Consider the following 21,252-nt stretch of genomic DNA (forward strand, 5'->3'; position numbering starts at 1 on the left):
TGGTCTATTTGAAGAGTTTCAGTCAGGTTTTAGAATTCATCATAGTACAGAAACAGCATTAGTGAAGGTTACAAATGATCTTCTTATGGCCTCGGACAGTGGACTCATCTCTGTGCTTGTTCTGTTAGACCTCAGTGCTGCTTTTGATACTGTTGACCATAAAATTTTATTACAGAGATTAGAGCATGCCATAGGTATTAAAGGCACTGCGCTGCGGTGGTTTGAATCATATTTGTCTAATAGATTACAATTTGTTCATGTAAATGGGGAATCTTCTTCACAGACTAAAGTTAATTATGGAGTTCCACAAGGTTCTGTGCTAGGACCAATTTTATTCACTTTATACATGCTTCCCTTAGGCAGTATTATTAGACAGTATTGCTTAAATTTTCATTGTTACGCAGATGATACCCAGCTTTATCTATCCATGAAGCCAGAGGACACACACCAATTAGCTAAACTGCAGGATTGTCTTACAGACATAAAGACATGGATGACCTCTAATTTCCTGCTTTTAAACTCAGATAAAACTGAAGTTATTGTACTTGGCCCCACAAATCTTAGAAACATGGTGTCTAACCAGATCCTTACTCTGGATGGCATTACCCTGACCTCTAGTAATACTGTGAGAAATCTTGGAGTCATTTTTGATCAGGATATGTCATTCAAAGCGCATATTAAACAAATATGTAGGACTGCTTTTTTGCATTTACGCAATATCTCTAAAATCAGAAAGGTCTTGTCTCAGAGTGATGCTGAAAAACTAATTCATGCATTTATTTCCTCTAGGCTGGACTATTGTAATTCATTATTATCAGGTTGTCCTAAAAGTTCCCTAAAAAGCCTTATGTTAATTCAAAATGCTGCAGCTAGAGTACTGACGGGGACTAGAAGGAGAGAGCATATCTCACCCATATTGGCCTCTCTTCATTGGCTTCCTGTTAATTCTAGAATAGAATTTAAAATTCTTCTTCTTACTTATAAGGTTTTGAATAATCAGGTCCCATCTTATCTTAGGGACCTCGTAGTACCATATCACCCCAATAGAGCGCTTCGCTCTCAGACTGCAGGCTTACTTGTAGTTCCTAGGGTTTGTAAGAGTAGAATGGGAGGCAGAGCCTTCAGCTTTCAGGCTCCTCTCCTGTGGAACCAGCTCCCAATTCAGATCAGGGAGACAGACACCCTCTCTACTTTTAAGATTAGGCTTAAAACTTTCCTTTTTGCTAAAGCTTATAGTTAGGGCTGGATCAGGTGACCCTGAACCATCCCTTAGTTATGCTGCTATAGACGTAGACTGCTGGGGGGTTCCCATGATGCACTGTTTCTTTCTCTTTTTGCTCTGTATGCACCACTCTGCATTTAATCATTAGTGATCGATGTCTGCTCCCCTCCACAGCATGTCTTTTTCCTGGTTCTCTCCCTCAGCCCCAACCAGTCCCAGCAGAAGACTGCCCCTCCCTGAGCCTGGTTCTGCTGGAGGTTTCTTCCTGTTAAAAGGGAGTTTTTCCTTCCCACTGTAGCCAAGTGCTTGCTCACAGGGGGTCGTTTTGACCGTTGGGGTTTTACATAATTATTGTATGGCCTTGCCTTACAATATAAAGCGCCTTCGGGCAACTGTTTGTTGTGATTTGGCGCTATATAAAAAAATTGATTGATTGATTGATTGATAAGCAGTGAAAAATATCAATATAGACTAGACATAAGTGAAGAATTAACATACAGCTGTTTATCATCCAAATATCACGGACAAAGTGACGAGAATAACCAAAACCACTTACTTATGGAAGGAAATATCCCTTGTTCCTCCGTTTGTGGCTTCGCCAACATGCGCAACAACTTCTATGCACGCAACTCACTAACTTGCCCGGATTTAAAATGGCGATCACGCCTCCTTACTGACAGTATTTACTTAATGGTTTTCATTATGCTTTTGTTCTTATTTTGAAAGTTCAATAAGTGGACTGATATGTTAAACATGGTGCGAATGCTATGTGAAAGACTAAAGTAAGATAATTTTATGTTTCCTGAACAAGTAGCAGACTTTTTTTTGTTTTGTATATTGTTCTGCAAGCCACTTTTAATTACAAATTCATCCACACACCGCCTGAGTTTTCATTATCCTTCATTTGTTTGGCATTTTTTGTTGAAAATTTAGCAAGTGAACATTGGGTGTGTTTAAAACAATATTGTGGGTGCTCTTAATTCATAATGTGAAGTAAAACAGAGCATGCCATGTAAAAGAAACAGTTTTATTTTTACTTAAACTGTACTATGTGGTCAAGACTATTTCTATTTAGTTTCTTTTGTCTGTATTAGCATATTTGATATTGGAGTAATCCAGAAGTAATTGAAAGTAATCAAATTACATTACTTTAATATTGTGGTACTTCATGACCTTGAAAATGGTACATTTTTGGTAAAATTTCAAAAGATGACAGAAAAATTTCATTTGTAGCATTTCTGTTTAAAATGTGTATATAAAGGTTGGATTTCCTTCTAAAAACATATTGACAGTATAATTGTGCCAAATATCAACTCTTCATCTTGCAAATTTATAGAGCAGTGATGCTTACAAAATGGGAAAATATTTGTGATTATTGGTTTTTGGCCCTTTTGAGGCCCCGATTGTGCCGAAACTAGTGGTGATAGTAGCACAATGACTGCATTTTCTGATTCTATAGGTAAAATTAGCCCAAAGCAGCAAATACCAGCTTCCCACATGCAACACAGGGCCTGCAGTAAAAGCTCAAACTTGGCCGAAACACAACTGTCCAAAAACTAAGAAAAAAACTAAAAAGTTCCATGGGCTGTTGTTTCAATTTGGTTTGACCTATGGACCTAAAACTTCAGATTTCTCCATTATATTGATGGATAAACATTAGTGAATTTTTTCATAAAAATCTGAGGGGGTCACCTGGCACCCCTGGATGATTTCACATGGAATGACCCATATTTACTCCTTGTGTGAATGGTTTTAATATTTAATAACGATCGCACAATATAATAAAACATGCGCACAATATAGTAAAATGAACGTACAATATAATAAAATGAGCGCACAATATAGTAAAATGTGTGCATAACATAATAAAACGTTGCGCACAGTATAGTAAAACGAGCGCACAATATAATAAAACATTGTGCACAGTATAGTAACACAAGCGCTCAATATAATAAACCGTTGCGTACAGTATAGTAAAACGAGCGCACAATATAATAAAATGTGCACACAGTATAGTAAAACGTGTGCACAATATAATAAAACGTGCGCACAGTATCGTAAAATGTGCGCACAATATCGTAAAATGTGCGCACAATATAATAAAACATGCACACAATACAATAAAATGTGCACACAGTATCGTAAAACGTGCGCACATTCTATCCACATGCAAAACATTTTGTGATGACACTTCCCAGGCTCCGTACGCTACTAACGTACAGTATATTAACTGTATTCAAAGAGCTGGCAAAAAAGAAGTATCACCTGCATGCCAAAATCGCCTGCCGTATTTATTTATTTTATAATCACTATTCTGTGTTCTGAACTCTGCCAATATTGTCACTGTTGTCAGACTGAACATTTTTTCTCCCTCACTATCATCTAAATAGGGCTCAAAACCATAAGGCTGTGTCTTTCACAGCTTCTTCAGAAACACATTTAGACTGGACTTTAAAAACAAACAAAAAAATTGTCCGAAAACAGCTCGACCTCTGCCGTGTTTACAATTGATTTGGACTTGAATCAACAGGTGCCGTTCTTGTGATGACGTAGCAACAATATGGCCGCGGCTGACGGCTGAAATAGAGCGCTGGCTTCCGACAGCTGTTTATCCTTCAACTGTGCATTTAGTGACTTATTTTCTAGGATTTTTAAAAATATCAACATTTCATAATTTTTAGTGATTATTTCTGCACATTTTTTGGTGTCACCTACACTTTAAAGGCTATTAGTGCATAGTCTGTACATGCACGAGCATGTACGTTACTTGTCTACTATTCAAAAACAAATGAATACATCTTTTTAAATTGAAAAAAATGACATTTTGTCTTAGGTGGTCTCCTTCAGTTTGCAAGAAAATCAGGTTGTATTTAATCACATTATTGTGTGCACATTTAGCAACTGTGTGTTGTCATGGAAACCCTTTTTTTTTAGGTTTGCAGCCTAATAACCAATTCATTTCTTTGACAGAATTATTAAAGCCAATTACATTTCTGAGATAATACAGACATTTTGGCATATGATTAAGAAGGATTTTTTCTTTTTCTACTCAATGTTGAAGGAAAAAATTAATAAAATGGATTAAGCGTTGTTTTCAGTAAAAATTCTAGAGTGCCTAAAACTTTCACACAACACTGTATGTCATTCCTGTCACTGTGACTAAGAATAAAGTGGAGCGATGCATGATTAACACCTAAATCACAAGTGCTCAGCTGAATCTGCTCTAATTATCTGTCACGATCTTCGGCTTTTAAAACACCAAACGATAAAGTATTCTGAGTTACTGATGACTGAATTCTTGCACTAAGCAAAGATTTCCTGTGTGTGTGTGTGTGTGTATGTGTGTGTGTGAGCGAGAAATTAATGGTTTAGCTCACCTGCTGCTGCAGTCCCCAGGTCTCTATTTACAAAAAAATGTGCCTGAACAAAGCTGCGTAACTACAGTAGATGCATTGTTTCACATATCTATGACTAACAGCTTGGTTCTCGACTGTGCACACTGTTACCGCTGCACGCACACTCACGTTAACACCAAACGCACAATTTTACACACAAGGGTTTATCTAGTAAGGGTCAGAATAAGTGAGCTATGCGCTGAGAGTGATCCAGAAACCGGGTAATCTCAGATGGAGAAGAGCGACCGAGCGTCGGGGAACGTGTCTGCGACGACACCACTGAGGCGGGATGTGCAGATGGGCAGAGCACCGATACAAGCTCTGAGTCACTCCTCACAACCGGCCTGCTGCACTGCTGCAGAAGCCTGTGCTTACTATAGCATCCAGCTAAAATAACCCCTTCCGGTCTGAGCCAATGGGGATGCTGCAAGGCTGCAGAGAGGCGTAGCCACCTGCCAGTCTGGAGCTGGATGCTCATCTGCAGTCATCTTGCATGATGATGCAAACAAACAGGTGCACATATGGTCACATACACGTGGGCTATTACTGTTTGCACGGATGCATGGACCTGCGTCGTGATTGTGCTCGACACGTCGAGTGTGTGAAATTGCACGGGTGCTCGTATGTGTCAGCACATGATCAGCAATTGTCTCAATGTATTGTACATTGTGAGAGATTGGTGCCGGCAGCCTGTGCGCTGAAAGAATTAGACCCGAGTGCACGGCCTGCTTTTCCCAGCGTGCAGATGAATTGTGACAGCTGCAGGACTGTCTGCCGCAACTGGTTTACTGGCCCTGTCCCGATCAGGCACTTACCTCCCATTACATTTATGGTAGCAGCAAGTCTATGTGCGTATATTTACATATCCAGAGCAGCAGGGAGAACATTCCAGTGCTGTAAAGCTGAATGTTTGTGTTGGGTAGCTGCAGTCAGCCCTCCCATCCTCCTGTCAGGGTATTTCTTTTAACTCCACAAGCTGCTCTCGGCTACAGCTATACGCCGACCGCACAAACACTCACACTGCCAAAAAAATCCACATTATATAAAAAATAACGGCTCATACAGTAACATTAGGTGACACATAATGGACACACTGTGGCTGTTATGGGGATATAACATAAAATAAATAAGTGAACCAGAAGAGACAGGACAGAAATCTACATTTAGAAATTCACAGAAAAGAAAAGAAAAGAAAAGAAAACGGATATTCAGCAGTAAACAGCAGCGAAGGCAGAATGGCCAGAAGAAGAGGTTTAGTTTTACTGATGCCTTCTGACAGGTGAAGACTGCAGTCCTGCAGGTAAGTGTTTGTGAGGATCAGGTACGAAACCACAACAAACAGGCCACTGCTCTTAGATTCACACGTGTGATCAGATCAGGAGCAACTAAAGGAGTAGGATTTTTAAATTGGAGCAGCAGAGCAAAAACAAAGGCACATAAAATCTTCACAAAGAAGAAGAGGAAACATTTCTGCACTATATTCCACATATATTTTGGGTTTTGATTAAGTAAAAAATGGTTGTATACAAGAAGAAAACACTTCACATTATTTATTTTTTTTGGGGGGGAGGGGGGGGGCACTGTCCACTAGATGCTGCAATTATAGTGTTTTGAGAATTTACAAATATTGAAAGTTTTTCTGAAGCAACTGGCTCATTCAGTAGTTTGAAACAATGACTTATTGTCTGAAGCAGTTGAATAATTTTGTGTCGAGTATTTCAAAACAGAATAATTTTCTGTAGCAATTGCTTCAATTTGTGGTTAAAGTATTTTGTAACAGTAAACATTTTCTGAAATGTTAAAGTACACGTTTCCAGACTTTGGAAACACTGAATAATTTTCTAAAATAAAGCATGGCAAAAGAACAGTTGTTTTGGTCATTTCCACTCACTGAATTATTTGTTTCCATTTCATGTTTCAAGCATTTTCAACAGTGAGCCATTTTTTTCTGAAGTAACCATCTCATTTACTTTCAAGACTTCTGAAACATTTAATAATTTTCTAAAATATACACTTCAGTTAACACCACAAGCCTTGCAAAATGAAGCAATTGTTCCATTCTACTGCATGCTATCATCCTAATGCCCTGAGTATTTCAAAACATACTTTCTGAAACAGCCATTTAATTTTGTTTTTCAAATACTTCAACACAGTGTGTCATTTTTTTCCCCAAATAATTCCATTTAATTTTTAAAGTATTTCAAAACAGTGAATCAATAGTGAATTGTGCTTTGAGCATTCCAAAACACTTTCTGAGGCAGTTGTTACATTAGTCTTTTGAGCATTTTAAAACAATTTTCTAAACTAAGTTTTTCATTTTGTGTTTCACGCCTTTTGCTACAGCAAAACATTTTCTGAGTGTTACAAGCATTTCAAATCACTGAATAATTCTGTGAAATAATTAAGTTTGTGTTATGACAATTGCAAAAGAAAGAATCTGAAACAATTGCTTCATTTAGCGTTTCAAGCTTTTTGTAACACTGAATCATTTACAAAAGTAAACAATGCATTTAATGTTACAAGCATTTCAAAATACTTAACTGAAGCAATTGTTTCATGTAGTGTTTTGAGCATTTACAAATAATAATAATAATAATAATAATAATAATTTCTGAATAATAATGATTTCTATGGGTGCCATGAGCACCAACAAAAACTGATTATTTTCTGAAGCAATTATTTCATTTGGTTTAAATGATTTTTTTAAAAGCCTAATTTCTGCCATGTCTATCTGTGGTATATTTGAGGAGTAGTTTGAATACAAACCCCTCCCCTTTAACAACACAAGTGACACACACATCAAGTACAAGTACTGCAGTAGGCATGAAGTGGACTGATAACATGGAAATATTTTCAAGCAGTTCGAGACAAAAAGCTACAAGTAGTGGAAATATGGTCTTTGCTGAAACTACCTTGCCTCTCCATCTCCTCCCTCTGTGTCTCATTTGTCTTCCTCTGCTGCTCGTGTCAAAGATAATTTGTGCACAACATACTACTGTGATGCAGGTGGCCTCCTTGCTTCCCTCGCCTTACTCCTTCAGTAAAACTCAAGATCCAGATCCAGAGCTACAGACAGGAGGGTTAGCGTAGTATGGCGTGATGCACTAGGTCAGTACCTGCCAGAGAAGGGTAGTGGACCTTGGCACAAGGGAGCAGGGGAAGGACAGAAGCCTCTGTAGAGGGCCTGGGGCACCTTGTTGTCCCCAGGTTTGTGGATGACACTGTAAATAGGCTCAGCCCTGCTGTGGGGTACAGGAATCACAGTGAACGGGACAAGTGTAGGACACACACACAAAAAAGCAAACATACCAACAAAGATATGACAAATGCACATACAAGTCATGTAGACAGCTTGTACAAGGGCATTGCAGGGCCACAACACAAACAGGCACATTTAAATGCGTGCATGCAGCCACAGATACACACACTTACGCAAACAGACACACACACGCACGACAGGGGAATACAATCTCCTCCCCAGAGCTGTGGATTAAGATGACTCAAAGCCTCACGGGACACGCTAATCAAGCTTCTTTGAAGGCTACATCCGATCCAGTACTTGGATGTGAGGTCAGAGGTTAACTCACAGTCATAACAAGTAGGAGAAATGACAAGAGGCAAAGCATTCAGTCAGGACACAGCCACCACACGTCGCCCATCTGCAAAACAGTTTATTTTACCAAATACCTGCAGTTTGCTTTCAGCTACTTTAAAGCAAATTGCACAGTCCTACAGAGGCCCTGAAGCCCACCGGACACTGTAACGTGAAGAAGATTAATGTCTATGACTCCCCCTGGACAGGACGCCAATCCACTGCAAGTTACTTCCCCCACAAAAGCATGGTACCCATTTTTCAGCTGGGTAGACTGAGTGAGACAACGCAGATTCAGCGTCTTGTTCAAGGATCAGGCAGTTCTCAAATAGTTTGCCAGACAATCAGTCATTATCAAAAGGAAAAGACAAATCCAGGGTAATTTCTTTGACAAAGGCGACTTCCACTACTGCACCTACTACCAAGAATAGTGACAGGCAGAAAGTGTGATGTATAAATATGATGGAGGGGTTACTGTGGCCAACTGGCCAAAAAGGGCAGAGAGATCAAGGGAGTGAATTTGAGAATGCTTCTGGAAAATACGCACAGATGAATCCATGAACAGATAAATTGGGAACAAACACTTTCAGATAATTACTGGAATTCTGAATGTGGAGGTACTAATTATTTACCCTAAAGACTGTTGCAATGACTTGGGTGTTGGACTACTCTACTGACTGGCAGTATTAAAAAAAAGCTAACCACTGCTAGCATTTGCATATGTGATCACACTAATGGTGGTTGAGTCTAACAGTTAAAAGTTGATGCTGAAAGATTAGGGTCAACTGTGACTAACATGGCTACATATGCTAATACTATGCATGGTTAACACATTTTTAATATAGTCTATCAGCAGTCAAATGCGCCACAAAGTAATAATGTCTGATATATCTGGTAAAAACAGTGGTATGCTCCACATCCCTAAAAATGTTACTGTGCATCAAAAGTGCCGAAATTCTTTCCTTTGACGGGCCATAAAGTAATGCCGATTGAGGGCCATGAGCCAAAAATAAATGTTGATATAAACAGTTCTCTTTAGTCTCCTTAATGGTAATTTAATAATGTTCAGAGAACTCATCAATTGGCATGCCTGGCCAAGAGAAAGGGCACGTGTGGCCCCCGGGCCTCAAATTGGGCAGCACTGCTGTAAATAGACAAAGTGGGGCAATGGGTTCAGACAAACAAGTATCGTTAGCTCCTCCCTGTCACATATTTCATGTGTGTGGAAGCAAAAACAGAAGCAGTGACACAAAACTAAGAAGACCAGACATATGATCCTTTTAAAAGGACCAGTACTTCACAAACACCAAAAAAAAAAAAACAACAGTGGATAGAAATCATGACTGTGAACAAAAAGGCAGCACTGAGACTATCCCTATGCAAATATCAGACATCAGCATTATGCTTTTAAAAATATCAAACAGTATCAGTACTTTAAGAGCCTCTAATTCAAAGTGGCATAAACAGAATATATAGTTGCATATAAGTGCAATTCAAATTAGTTTTCAGGCAACTTTGCAACTGTGTATTACACTACAAATTTGAAAATACCATAAAAATGCTTCAAATTAGTATTTTTTTTGGTATTTCATATATGGTGTACTCCTGCACAATTGTTATTTTGACCACTTCTCTTGACCAGTCACACACTTTTTTTTTAAAGCAGTGAGCATTTTTGAAATAAGAAGACATGATGAATGCCATATAAGTTCTCATTTTCAACTTTCAAACCAGCCTACAAATGCTTCATGAATGAGGCCTATTGTGTGTGTCTCTCTTTATGATTGCACCTGCATTGTGCACGTCAGGTCTTTAGCTGACATCCACAATCACTACAGAGCCTGAAAGAATAGAAGGAATGTGAAGAATCATTCTTGGGGTAGGGAGAAAGCCTGCCACCTACCTTGTAAAGTCTTCCTCCCCTAGCATGTGGCGAGGAACTGGCGAGTACCTGGACGGGGTGACCTGGGGTGGCGGGTACACTGGCTTCGGCTCCACAGCCCCCATGTAGTTGTGGCTGACGTGGTTGTCCACCATGGTGGGGAAGGCTGGAGGGAGGGCCAGACCAGTAGGGGGAAAGGAAGAATGATCACAACAGAGGCACCAGAGGGTCAAAACAAGACTGCAACACCTTTCTTACAGTGTTTTGAGCATTTACAGCGTTTTAACAACAATATGAAAATAGGTTTTGATGCTTCTTTTGTAACATTTGTGACAAAATAAATATCTTTGTTCTGATATTTTAGTTCACTGATTACTCTATATTGTCTCTGCTTGTTTTGTTGTTGTTATAAGTGTTCATATTATATATATATATATATATATATATATAGCAAAGTGCAAAAGGGGTGGGTGTTTATAAGCTTTTGCTTTAGCCTACACTCTTTCGGCCACACAAAACTGGAAATTGCCTACAAGTTTTGTTTTTATTTTGTTTTTCTTTAATGAGAGTATGTGTGTGTGTGTGCGCACGCCAAATAAAATTCATTCATTCATTCATATTCTGTGTGATATATGTGGAAGTTTAGTTATTTATGCACCTTTTCCCATATAAATGTGACCAAATAAACCAAACCGATAGAAATACTGACTCTTTGTTCATTCAAAATGCTGAGTGGTTCAAAAACAATGAATTATTCTCTGAAGCATTTGTATATTTTTGAGTTGAGTGCAAGGCTGCAACTAATGATTATTTTTTATTACTGATTAATCAATCAAATATTTTCTTAATGAGCTGTTTAGGTACATAAAAGGTAAAAAAACAAAAACAAAAAAAAAGGCAAAAAAAACAAACAAAAAATAACAAAAGTTGATCAATGTTGTCCAGAGCCCAAAGATATTCAGTTTGCTGCAAGACAGAAGTAAAGCAGCTAGCACAATAAACCAAAAACATTCACCTTTAAGAAGTCAAAATCAAACAACTTGGCTATATATTTTTTAATGACTCAACATGATTAATTGCTGCTGCTTCAGCTGAGTGTTTCAAAACAGAATAATGTGAAAGCAGTTGGCTCAATTAGTGTTTCAAGCATTTTATAACAGTAAACATTTTCTGAAAGTGTGTCACTGTTTCAAGACTTTTGAAACACTGAATTTTCCGAAGCAAATATTATACTCAATACAAGCAATGCAATTTTTGAAACAATTGTTCCGTCTATTGTTTTGATCATTTCCAAACATTGAATCATTTTCTCATGCAACAATTTCACTGTGTGTTTTAAGCATATGAACATAGCAAGTCATTTCTTTGAAGTAACTGTTTCATTTCTTTTTGTGCCTGAACTTGCTGTTGACTTGATTCTTGGGAAGGGATTCATTCGCAACTAACAAATAAGCAGCAGATGATCAGTGACACCAAAGACTCTGTCATGTATTGGAATCCAAAATCTCATTGCTGAATATGCAGTAGTTTTTTTATGGACTAACTGACTCCATTAGTCTTATAATTTGTCCTGTTAATCAGGATACAATCGTAAAACCTGCAAGGTGAATTGAAAATTTTATAATTGTCCCAGTCTCACTGGGACCATCCTGGTTAAATAAAGGTTAAATCCAAAATACCAGAAGAAGATTAACAGCTTTGACAGAGTTGTGCGCTCTGAAATTACTATTACTTTGCACATGTTAATATCATGTTAAGAAGCCTCCCGTACGTACTAATGTCAAGGGTTTTTGTGTTTCAGTTAAAGGGGTGAAGATTTGGAACAAATGTCCTGTGGAAATTAGATTATGTAGTTCTTTTGTCTGTTTTAAGAAACATTATAAGAAATTAATAATTTCTGGATATAAAGAAAATCATAAAAAAAAAAAAAAGATGTATAAATTTGTGGATGTATGTATTTAATTTGCTTATTTGTATATATAGGAGTGTGAGCATAAGTGTAATTATATGTTGGACTTGGACTTTTGGGATGGGGTATGAGGGGTGGGTAATTTATAAGCTTTGCTTCTTCCCACCCCCTTTTCAGGCACACAGTGTTTAATTTGGTCTTGTTTTTTTTATTTGTTTGATATGTTGTCTTTATGCTGCTGTGTTGTTGCTGAAATAAATTCTATTCTATTCTATTCTATCTTTAAAGTAGCCAACAATTTTGATGAAACATTGTCTTAAACTAGACTTGGTTTTATTTTTCAATCTGCCAAATGCCATATCCCAAAAAAGGTCCTGTCCATCAAATAATAGTGTGATACAAGAATTAAACCACCTGATTTGAGTTATATGCTGTTAACATTATCAAACAGTAATGCTGCACATGCTTTTTTGAAAAAAGTTATTTGGACCAATGAAAAATACAAATTACAATTTACTCATTCAAGTAAAACACTCCACAAGATTCTCTCAAAAGCAACAGAGAACTCAAGAACAAGCTGGGATTCAATCAGTTTTGGTTGTGACCTGCGTTTTCTCGACTGACATCACTTGTTCTTTCTTTCCTGCTCTCTTTGCATCTCATATTTGTTTGTTGTTCCTCCACCTGAATAAATCAATAGCGCCCCTCTTGACGGCCTTACTAACCCATAAGGGTGATCTTGTTAAAATGCTTCAAAATGAGTCAGATTCATTACTTTTTTTTGTTGCACTTCACATTTTTAAACTTCCCGTTGGTGGCTTGACTGAGGCACTGAAGCAAAATCGAACAAATTCAGACCATCTGACCAAATCATCTCAGCGCTGGTTAAATCTGCATTCATGCGCTTAAACGTTGACAACTGCAAACATTCAGGACATTAAAAAATGCTTTGAAAAAGCTGCCTATTATATGAAATCTTGTGGAAATTTGAGATGCTGGAGCTCGGCATTGTGGGCTCTCATGAGCAGGTGGGATGTGAGAAACCGTCCACACTCAGTGGGAGGCAGAGATCTGCGCTTGTTGTTTCTGTGGGAAGGATGGTGCTTGTCTGTGCGCATTCACTACACTCACTATGTGGGTGTCTGGGCATAGCAGTTTTGGGGAGAGAAGTGATCCAACATTAAAACTCATGCAGGCAGAGTGAAGCATCCTTTATAAAAGATAACTGTGACTTATACATCTCGGTTTTAACAACACAATAAACCATTTTATTGTGTGAGCTGCTGCAAATAGAAAGATTGTGTATTTTTTTGATAATGTAGGTCAAGTACCTATTCATTTTTTTTCTGTACTAAGACGAGGTAGATACGTACTGCTGGAGTAGTCCGGAGGCGCGTACATGTCATTAAGGTGGACAGGACCAGGCTTGGCCACTTTGAGGTACACCATGTCAGAGGTGTTTTTCAGCGCCGCCACTGCCTCCTCATGACGCACATCCTGCAGCACGATGTTGTTAACCTAAATGTGTGAGAAGGGACGGGGTGGGAGGGGAAGCTTTGTATCAACACCTGAACACTTTAGGTGTTTGGCTGCACAGTATTCTGCACTGTGACACTGTCATGCATCACATCATCCAACACAACAGTTAATCATAGCTCAGAGGTATCATGAGATTTCAGCGCATTTCAGCAGCAGAGTGAAAGGTTGGTGGATAATACAGCATTAACAGAGGTCAAAAGCAGTAGGTAGAGGTTCAAAAGTGCCACTGACTTTCCCGCAGTTTCTGTTTTAAGACTTCATTCCATGAAAATACACTGTTGAACACCTTCTATTGTATCATGCTCTGGTAAATGTCATGTAACAAGGACAGGATAATAGGTGAGTGTGATTTTGGATAATGTGAGATGGTGTTCTTTTTTTGGCAATTATTTTCTTAAGAACTTTTTCCCCTTCAGAGGAGTACTAACTTTTGGCTTGGCATTAGTCAGGTGCACTGTTTGATGGCTGTATGACAAGTAAATATATATACAACCCCTGGCAAAAATTATGGAATCACCAGCCTCAGAGGATGTTCATTCAGTTGTTTAATTTTGTAGAAAAAAAGCAGATCACAGACATGACACAAAACTAAAGTCATTTCAAATGGCAACTTTCTGTCTTTAAGAAACACTACAAGAAATCAGGAAAAAAAAATTGTGGCAGTCAGTAACGGTTACTTTTTTAGACCAAGCTGAGGGAAAAAAAATATGGACTCACTCAATTCTGAGGAAAAAATTATGGAATCATGAAAAACAAAAGAACGCTCCAACACATCACTAGTATTTTGTTGCACCACCTCTGGCTTTTATAACAGCTTGCAGTCTCTGAGGCATGGACTTAATGAGTGACAAACAGTACTCTTCATCAATCTGGCTCCAACTTTCTCTGATTGCTGTTGCCAGATCAGCTTTGCAGGTTGGAGCCTTGTCATGCACCATTTTCTTCAACTTCCACCAAAGATTTTCAATTGGATTAAGATCTGAACTATTTGCAGGTCATGACATTGACCCTATGTGTCTTTTTGCAAGGAATGTTTTCACAGTTTTTGCTCTATGGCAAGATGCATTATCATCTTGAAAAATGATTTCATCATCCCCAAACATCCTTTCAACTGATGGGATAAGAAAAGTGTCCAAAATATCAACGTAAACTTGTGCATTTATTGATGATGTAATCAGTGCCTTTACCTGACATGCAGCCCCATATCATCAATGACTGTGGAAATTTACATGTTCTCTTCAGGCAGTCATCTTTATAAATCTCATTGGAACAGCACCAAACAAAAGTTCCAGCAACATCACCTTGCCCAATGCAGATTCGAGATTCATCACTGAATATGACTTTCATCCAGTCATCCACAGTCCACGATTGCTTTTCCTTAGCCCATTGTAACCTTGTTTTTTTTCTGTTTAGGTGTTAATGATGGCTTTCGTTTAGCTTTTCTGTATGTAAATCCCATTTCCTTTAGGCGGTTTCTTACAGTTCGGTCACAGACGTTGACTCCAGTTTCCTCCCATTCGTTCCTCATTTGTTTTGTTGTGCATTTTTGATTTTTGAGACATATTGCTTTAAGTTTTCTGTCTTGATGCTTTGATGTCTTCCTTGGTCTACCAGTATGTTTGCCTTTAACAACCTCCCATGTTGTTTGTATTTGGTCCAGAGTTTAGACACAGCTGACTGTGAACAACCAACATCTTTTGCAACATTGCGTGATGATTTAACCTCTTTTAAGAGTTTGATAATCCTCTCCTTTGTTTCAATTGACATCTCTCGTGTTGGAGCCATGATTCATGTCAGTCCACTTGGTGCAACAGCTCTCCAAGGTGTGATCACTCCTTTTTAGATGCAGACTAACAAGCAGATCTGATTTGATGCAGGTGTTAGTTTTGGGGATGAAAATTTACAGGGTGATTCCATAATTTATTCCTCAGAATTGAGTGAGTCCATATTTTTTTCCCTCTGCTTGGTCTAAAAAAGTAACCGTTACTGACTGCCACAATTATTTTTCCTGATTTCTTATAGTATTTCTTAAAGCCATAAAGTTGCCATTTGAAATGACTTTAGTTTTGTGTCATGTCTGTGATCTGCTTTTTTCTACAAAATTAAACAACTGAATGAACATCCTCCGAGGTGATTCCATAATTTTTGCCAGGAGTTGTATATAAGAATGCCACTGGAACCAAATCACCATATCACATGCCACACTTGAAATGCCACTGAAGAATCCAAAGTTTTGTACTTTTCTCTTTTTTGCTACTACGTACTTATATTTTTTCTTTTTTTTTATAAATTTGCACTTTTAACATACTTTTTTCTTTATGTAAAATTTTATATTTATTTTCTTTCTTCCCCAGACCTTTTAAGTCTGCGTGTGGCTTACTTAGGTTTATATTTGTAGTGAAAGGCTTGCACCTTACCTTTCCTTGTACTTGTTATAATGACCATAAAGTACCTGTATCTGTATGTTTAATTTAATTTTTTACAATGATCAGATCTTAGGCTTGTACCAGTCACATCAAAGTCATCTAATAATATAATATGTAAAAACATTTAAATAATTTTCCTGAAGTAAAATGTTTGTATTTTTAATTAATCTGATAAATAGAATGTAATCTGATAAATAGAATGTAATCTGATAAATAGATGGCTCACAAAAGTTATTGCTGTAAATATTCACAACTTTCATATAAACTGCTGTGATTTTTCATACCAAGGAGGTGGGTCATTTTATTGGTCCAATTTGGCAACAGCCACACAGAACCACAAATGTACATAGGCGTTGTGTGTCTCTTTGCACATTTTAAGAGGAGGAGATCATCTGAACAACCAGCACGTATAAAGCTCCCATTAACATTCGATCCAAATGAGTTTCTCAGTAATTACTCCTGACTTTTTATGCTTTGTGGATTGTCCCACCATGTGTCTGCAAATCTTCAAAATGCCAGTGAACCACATCAGTAATCACTGAGGTGTGAACATTGAATATGTGAGTCAGAAGGACACTCAGGCTCATACAGCTAGCAGGCGGTCTCCAGTCTGCAGCCGTCCATCTTTTTGGGCTGCTCCTCCTTCTATGATCTTGGTAATATAGATGCTGTTGTCTCCAGGGATATGCTGGTTTCCAATCCCTCCAGCGATGCTAAATCCAAGCCCTGGAAGAGCCATCAACGCACCACCCACACCCACACACACACACACACACACACACACACCATTAAATTACACACCATTATTCACAAATATATCGTCAATTCATTTCTAACTTTAAACACGATGTCCTGCACTCATTTTTCAGTACTGTTACTTTAATCTGCAGTGAGGGTGGTGTGTGTGTCTCTGACCTTTGGGTCCTTTGAGTAGGTTGACCTCCAGGATCGTTTCTGGTGGGGCCTGCCTCCGTCGGACCAGCAGCCGCACCACTGGCCCCGCCTCCTTCAGCGCTTCTACAGCCCGGCTGTGAACGACCTCAGACACGTCCACATCGTTCACACGCAACACACAGTCATTCACCCTGTGGACAGACAACTGTTAGTACACACCAAACACCATCTGTCAGTCACTGGAAGACAATAGGGGAGTGAGACGCAAAGTTTTTTGTAGGCAGTCCCAAAACACAACAAAAGCATAACATCCAGCATAATCACAAAACTCATGAAGAGCAATCCATAAGATTATTTTTCCTCTGTTTGAGGAAACGCACAGAGCCCGGGGCCACAGGGATGCAGAAACTCTGCCTCCTACACAGTGTTGCCTGGTGGGACCCAGTGGTGCTGAGCATCAAATAAAGAGTAAAGAAGTTGGACTACAGTGGAGCAGATACGTGAAAAATATGTCCTTCTCTGGCAGGAAGCATAAAAATTAGTATGCAAGGGTTTTAAAAGGTATGCTGAACTGAAATAGGCATGGGGACATTTCATATGATCAATAACTAGGATAAGCATCAACATGAATATTCTGTAGAAGACATCTCAATTTGGATTAAGCACAAAACCTACCCCAGAAACTAGAATCACCATTTTTACCCGAGGCCAACATATGGTCATCGGGTATTGCAAACACCTGTTGTGCGAAAAGTAAGTGCTTCTAAAACTGAAAACACTGTTTGGGAACCTATTAACACCTTTGAACTTATTTATGACATTTTAGTCTAGTTTAGTGACTTGCTAACTGCTTCATTGCTGGTATATTATGTAAAAGCAAGTGAAAAATAAACACTTAAAAAAACTGAAAACGCTGCTCTTGTAACCTGATAACACCTCTGGTGTCATTTACAAGATATTTTCCTTGATTTGCACAACATGAACAAATGATTTGATTTGAACATGTACAAATTGTAAGTAAGACAACAGGATTGCAATTAACTAAACAACTGCAAATTATAAATAGCACAATGCTCATACAGCCAAGGGTATTTTAGCATTGCGTTATATTTTCAGTGTATGTAGACCCATTGAAGGTCTCGGTTCTTGGGACGTCTTGGGACGAAAAAAGGTGAATATGCTGTACATGCAAATAATAGAGTTCCAAAGCCAACTCAGGTGCAGCGTAATTCTGCAGTAAAACCTGTGTAAACCCAATGTAAAAAGCTTTTTGCACAGCATGGAGTTTGCTAGCGCTCAGGCATGGAATTCGTTGGAATTTTATCGCCAAACTGGCAATTAATACATTAGATAGATAAGACAGAGTGATAACTTGTCTTCTTTGTTTAATTCATTGCCGCTGTATACAAGGATGAAAAAAGTGCACATGCTTCGATCTGAAGTGAACTCGCGTGTCAGGCCTTAACCATGTTACTCTGTTGTAAACCCAGCATAAAACCAACACAAAGCCAGTGCAACAAGGTTTGTGCCAAACTGATAATTGACATTAAATATGTCAAAAATAAGGTTGGAAGTGGGCAAGCTCTGGCATTTCACTAATGTTTAAGATGTAGAAACAGGGTTAGAGTGACATCACATGGAATGAATATTCCATTCAAGGTATGCTGTCATCTAACTTGGTCATTTCCAATAAGAACGCTGCAGCTCATTTTGAATCTGAAAATCTACTGCAGCCATTCCAGACCTTTAATCATAATTTTGATCAGCACAAGACTAAAACAAAGTATTTAAAGAAATAGATATAATTTATTTCATAACCAGAAAATTGTATGTCAACACGGCAAGTGGAAATACGTTTATAATATATGGACATACACGTAACAAGCTTTGCATATTTTCTAACTAATGCAATCATGAATATTTTGGGGTCATTTCAAACTTTATTATAAAATTGAAAATCAAACAGATTTTTCTAAAAATGTATTTCCTTTTTGTAACGGCTGCTCAAAATTGAGCTCAGGTGCATCCTGTGTCTACTGATCATCCTTGAGATGTTTCTACAGCTTATTTGGAGTCCACTTAGGGCAAATTCAGTTGAATGGACATGATGTGGAAAGGCACACACCTGTCTACATATAAAGTCCCACAGTTGACAGTGCAAGTCAGAGCACGAACCAAACAAAGTCAAAGGAATTGTCTGTAGACCTCCAACACAGGACTGTCTGGAGGCACAAATCACAAATCCGTGGAAGGGTACAGAAACATTTCTGCTGATTTGAAGATCCCAATGAGCACAGTGGCCTCCATCATCTGTAAATAAAAGAAGTTCAGATCCACCAGGACTCTTCCTAGAGCTGGCCCCCATCTAAACTGAGTGATTAGGGGAGAATGGCCTTTGTCAGGGAGGTGACCAAGAACCTGATGGTCACTCTGTCAGAGCTCCAGCATTCCTCTGTGGAGAAAGAAGAACCTTCCAGAAGGACAACCATCTCTGCAGCAATCCACCAATCAGGCCTGTATGGTAGAGTGGCCAGATGGAAGACACTCATTAGGAAAAAGGCACATGGCAGCCAACCTGGAGTTTGCCAAAAGGCACCTGAAGGACTCTCAGACCATGAGAACCAAAATTCTCTGGTCTAATGAGACAAAGATTGAACTCTTTGGTGTGAATGCCAGACATCATTTTTGGAGGAAACCAGGCACCATCCCTGCAGTGAAGCATGTTGGTGGCAGCATCATGCTGTGGGGATGTTTTTCAGCAGCAGTAACCGAGAGACTAGTCAGGATTGAGGGAAAGATGAATGCAGCAATGTACAGAAATCCTGAATGAATACCTGCTCCAGAGCACCCTTGAACTCAGACTGGGGTGACGGTTCATCTTTTAGCACGACAATGACCCTAAGCACACAGCCAAGATATCAAAGGAGTGGCTTCAGGACAACTCTGTGAATGTCCTTGAGAGCCCAGCCAGAGCCCAGACCTGAATCTGATTGAACATCTCTGTAGAGAGCTGAAAATAGCTGTGCACTGACGCTCCCCATCCAACCTGATGGAGCTTGAGAGGTGCTGCAAAGAGGAATGGGCAAAACTGCCCAAAGATAAGTGCACCAAGCTTGAGGCATCATATGCTATATAAAAAAAAAATTGATTGATTGATTGATTGATTGATTGATATTCGGGAAGACTTGAGGCTGTAATTGCTGATAAAAGGTGCATCAACAAAGTATTGCGCAAAGGGTGTGAATACATATGTACATGTGATTTCTTAGTTTTTTTTATTTTTAATAAAAGAGAAGCAAGAGAACTTTTTTCATGTTGTCATTATGGGGTGTTGTGAGTCAAATTTCATGGATAAAAAAATTAATTTACTCCATTTTGGCATTTTGGAATAAGGCTGTAACATAAAACGTGGAAAAAAAATGAATCACTGTGAATACTTTCTGGATGCACTGTAACTTCTTACTGCAGAGTGCGAAACTGGAGGGGGGGTGGGGGAGCAACACAAACACCCCCTTCTTAAAAACGTCTCGTCTGAGTAGAAATCATGTCAAATGTCTCTGCATCTATTTTAATTCAACATACCTTTGAAAACCTTTACATTTTCCTGTCAGGAGTGAACATCTTTTTGACATTTTGCCACATATCCATCCAACTACTACAGAGAAAGAGCTGCTGGAGGACAGAGGGTGCACAGAGGTGTGACAAGAGAAGAAGGCACAAAAGAGCAAATGCGGGGGAGGCGACTCACCCGAGCCTTCCATCCATAGCAGCTGCTCCTCCAGGGATGATCTTGGTGATGAAGATTCCTGGGTCATCAGGGATGTGGGGATTGTCTATTCCTCCAGCAATGCTAAAGCCCAGGCCAGAGTTCCCCTGTGCACAAGCAATAACAGGCATTTTTAATAGGATGTGAATGGTGACACATATAATCACAATGAAGGACCCACTGTGGGCTCAAGGTTACCACAACATTTAAAGGGGTCGTACTGTACAAAACGTTTTTTTTTAATGTACCCTTACTCATTAAATATATCTGGGTTCAATAAAGCTTGACAATTGTACAATTCTATGTCAGTGCATGGAGAGACTCCTGTCATTAGCAAAAAATTTAGTCCTGAAACAGCTTGTTATATACTTCAGTGACATATGCTACAGATGTCTCTGTTGGCCTGCTGAGCCAGTCTGCATTTTGTGCACTGTGCTCATATATGTGGGAGAGGGACCACCCAATATACTGCTCCTGCACCTCTTCACTTCAGACAGGGGCCATGGCAAGCAATAGCATAAAGTGCTATAACCATGTGACTCAAACTGAGTCATGCACTGCAGTAACTGTAAACGCAAATCATGAATGAAAACCTGCTTCTGTATCTGTTGCTGTGTAAGAGCAACA

General features: G+C 38.9%; 1 protein-coding gene across 5 annotated transcripts in view; it reads right to left on the reverse strand.

Annotated features, from left to right (window-relative positions):
* Positions 1 to 21,252, reverse strand: part of dlg3 (discs, large homolog 3 (Drosophila)) — a 297,837-nt gene that overhangs the window by 86,628 nt on the left and 189,957 nt on the right. For 3 of the 5 annotated variants that reach the window (XM_034181624.1, XM_034181622.1, XM_034181625.1), the window contains 5 exons: positions 20,608 to 20,732; positions 16,881 to 17,050; positions 16,555 to 16,691; positions 13,374 to 13,518; positions 10,113 to 10,275 (listed from right to left, as the gene is read on the reverse strand). In XM_034181624.1, coding sequence (XP_034037515.1) covers positions 10,113 to 10,275; positions 13,374 to 13,518; positions 16,555 to 16,691; positions 16,881 to 17,050; positions 20,608 to 20,732 — 740 coding nt within the window. The remainder of the gene's footprint in view (positions 1 to 10,112; positions 10,276 to 13,373; positions 13,519 to 16,554; positions 16,692 to 16,880; positions 17,051 to 20,607; positions 20,733 to 21,252) is intronic. The other 2 variants (XM_034181623.1, XM_034181626.1) reach the window with 1 other exon arrangement.

This window comes from Thalassophryne amazonica, chromosome 11 (genome assembly GCF_902500255.1).
Source record: "Thalassophryne amazonica chromosome 11, fThaAma1.1, whole genome shotgun sequence".
Lineage (NCBI taxonomy): Eukaryota > Metazoa > Chordata > Actinopteri > Batrachoidiformes > Batrachoididae > Thalassophryne > Thalassophryne amazonica.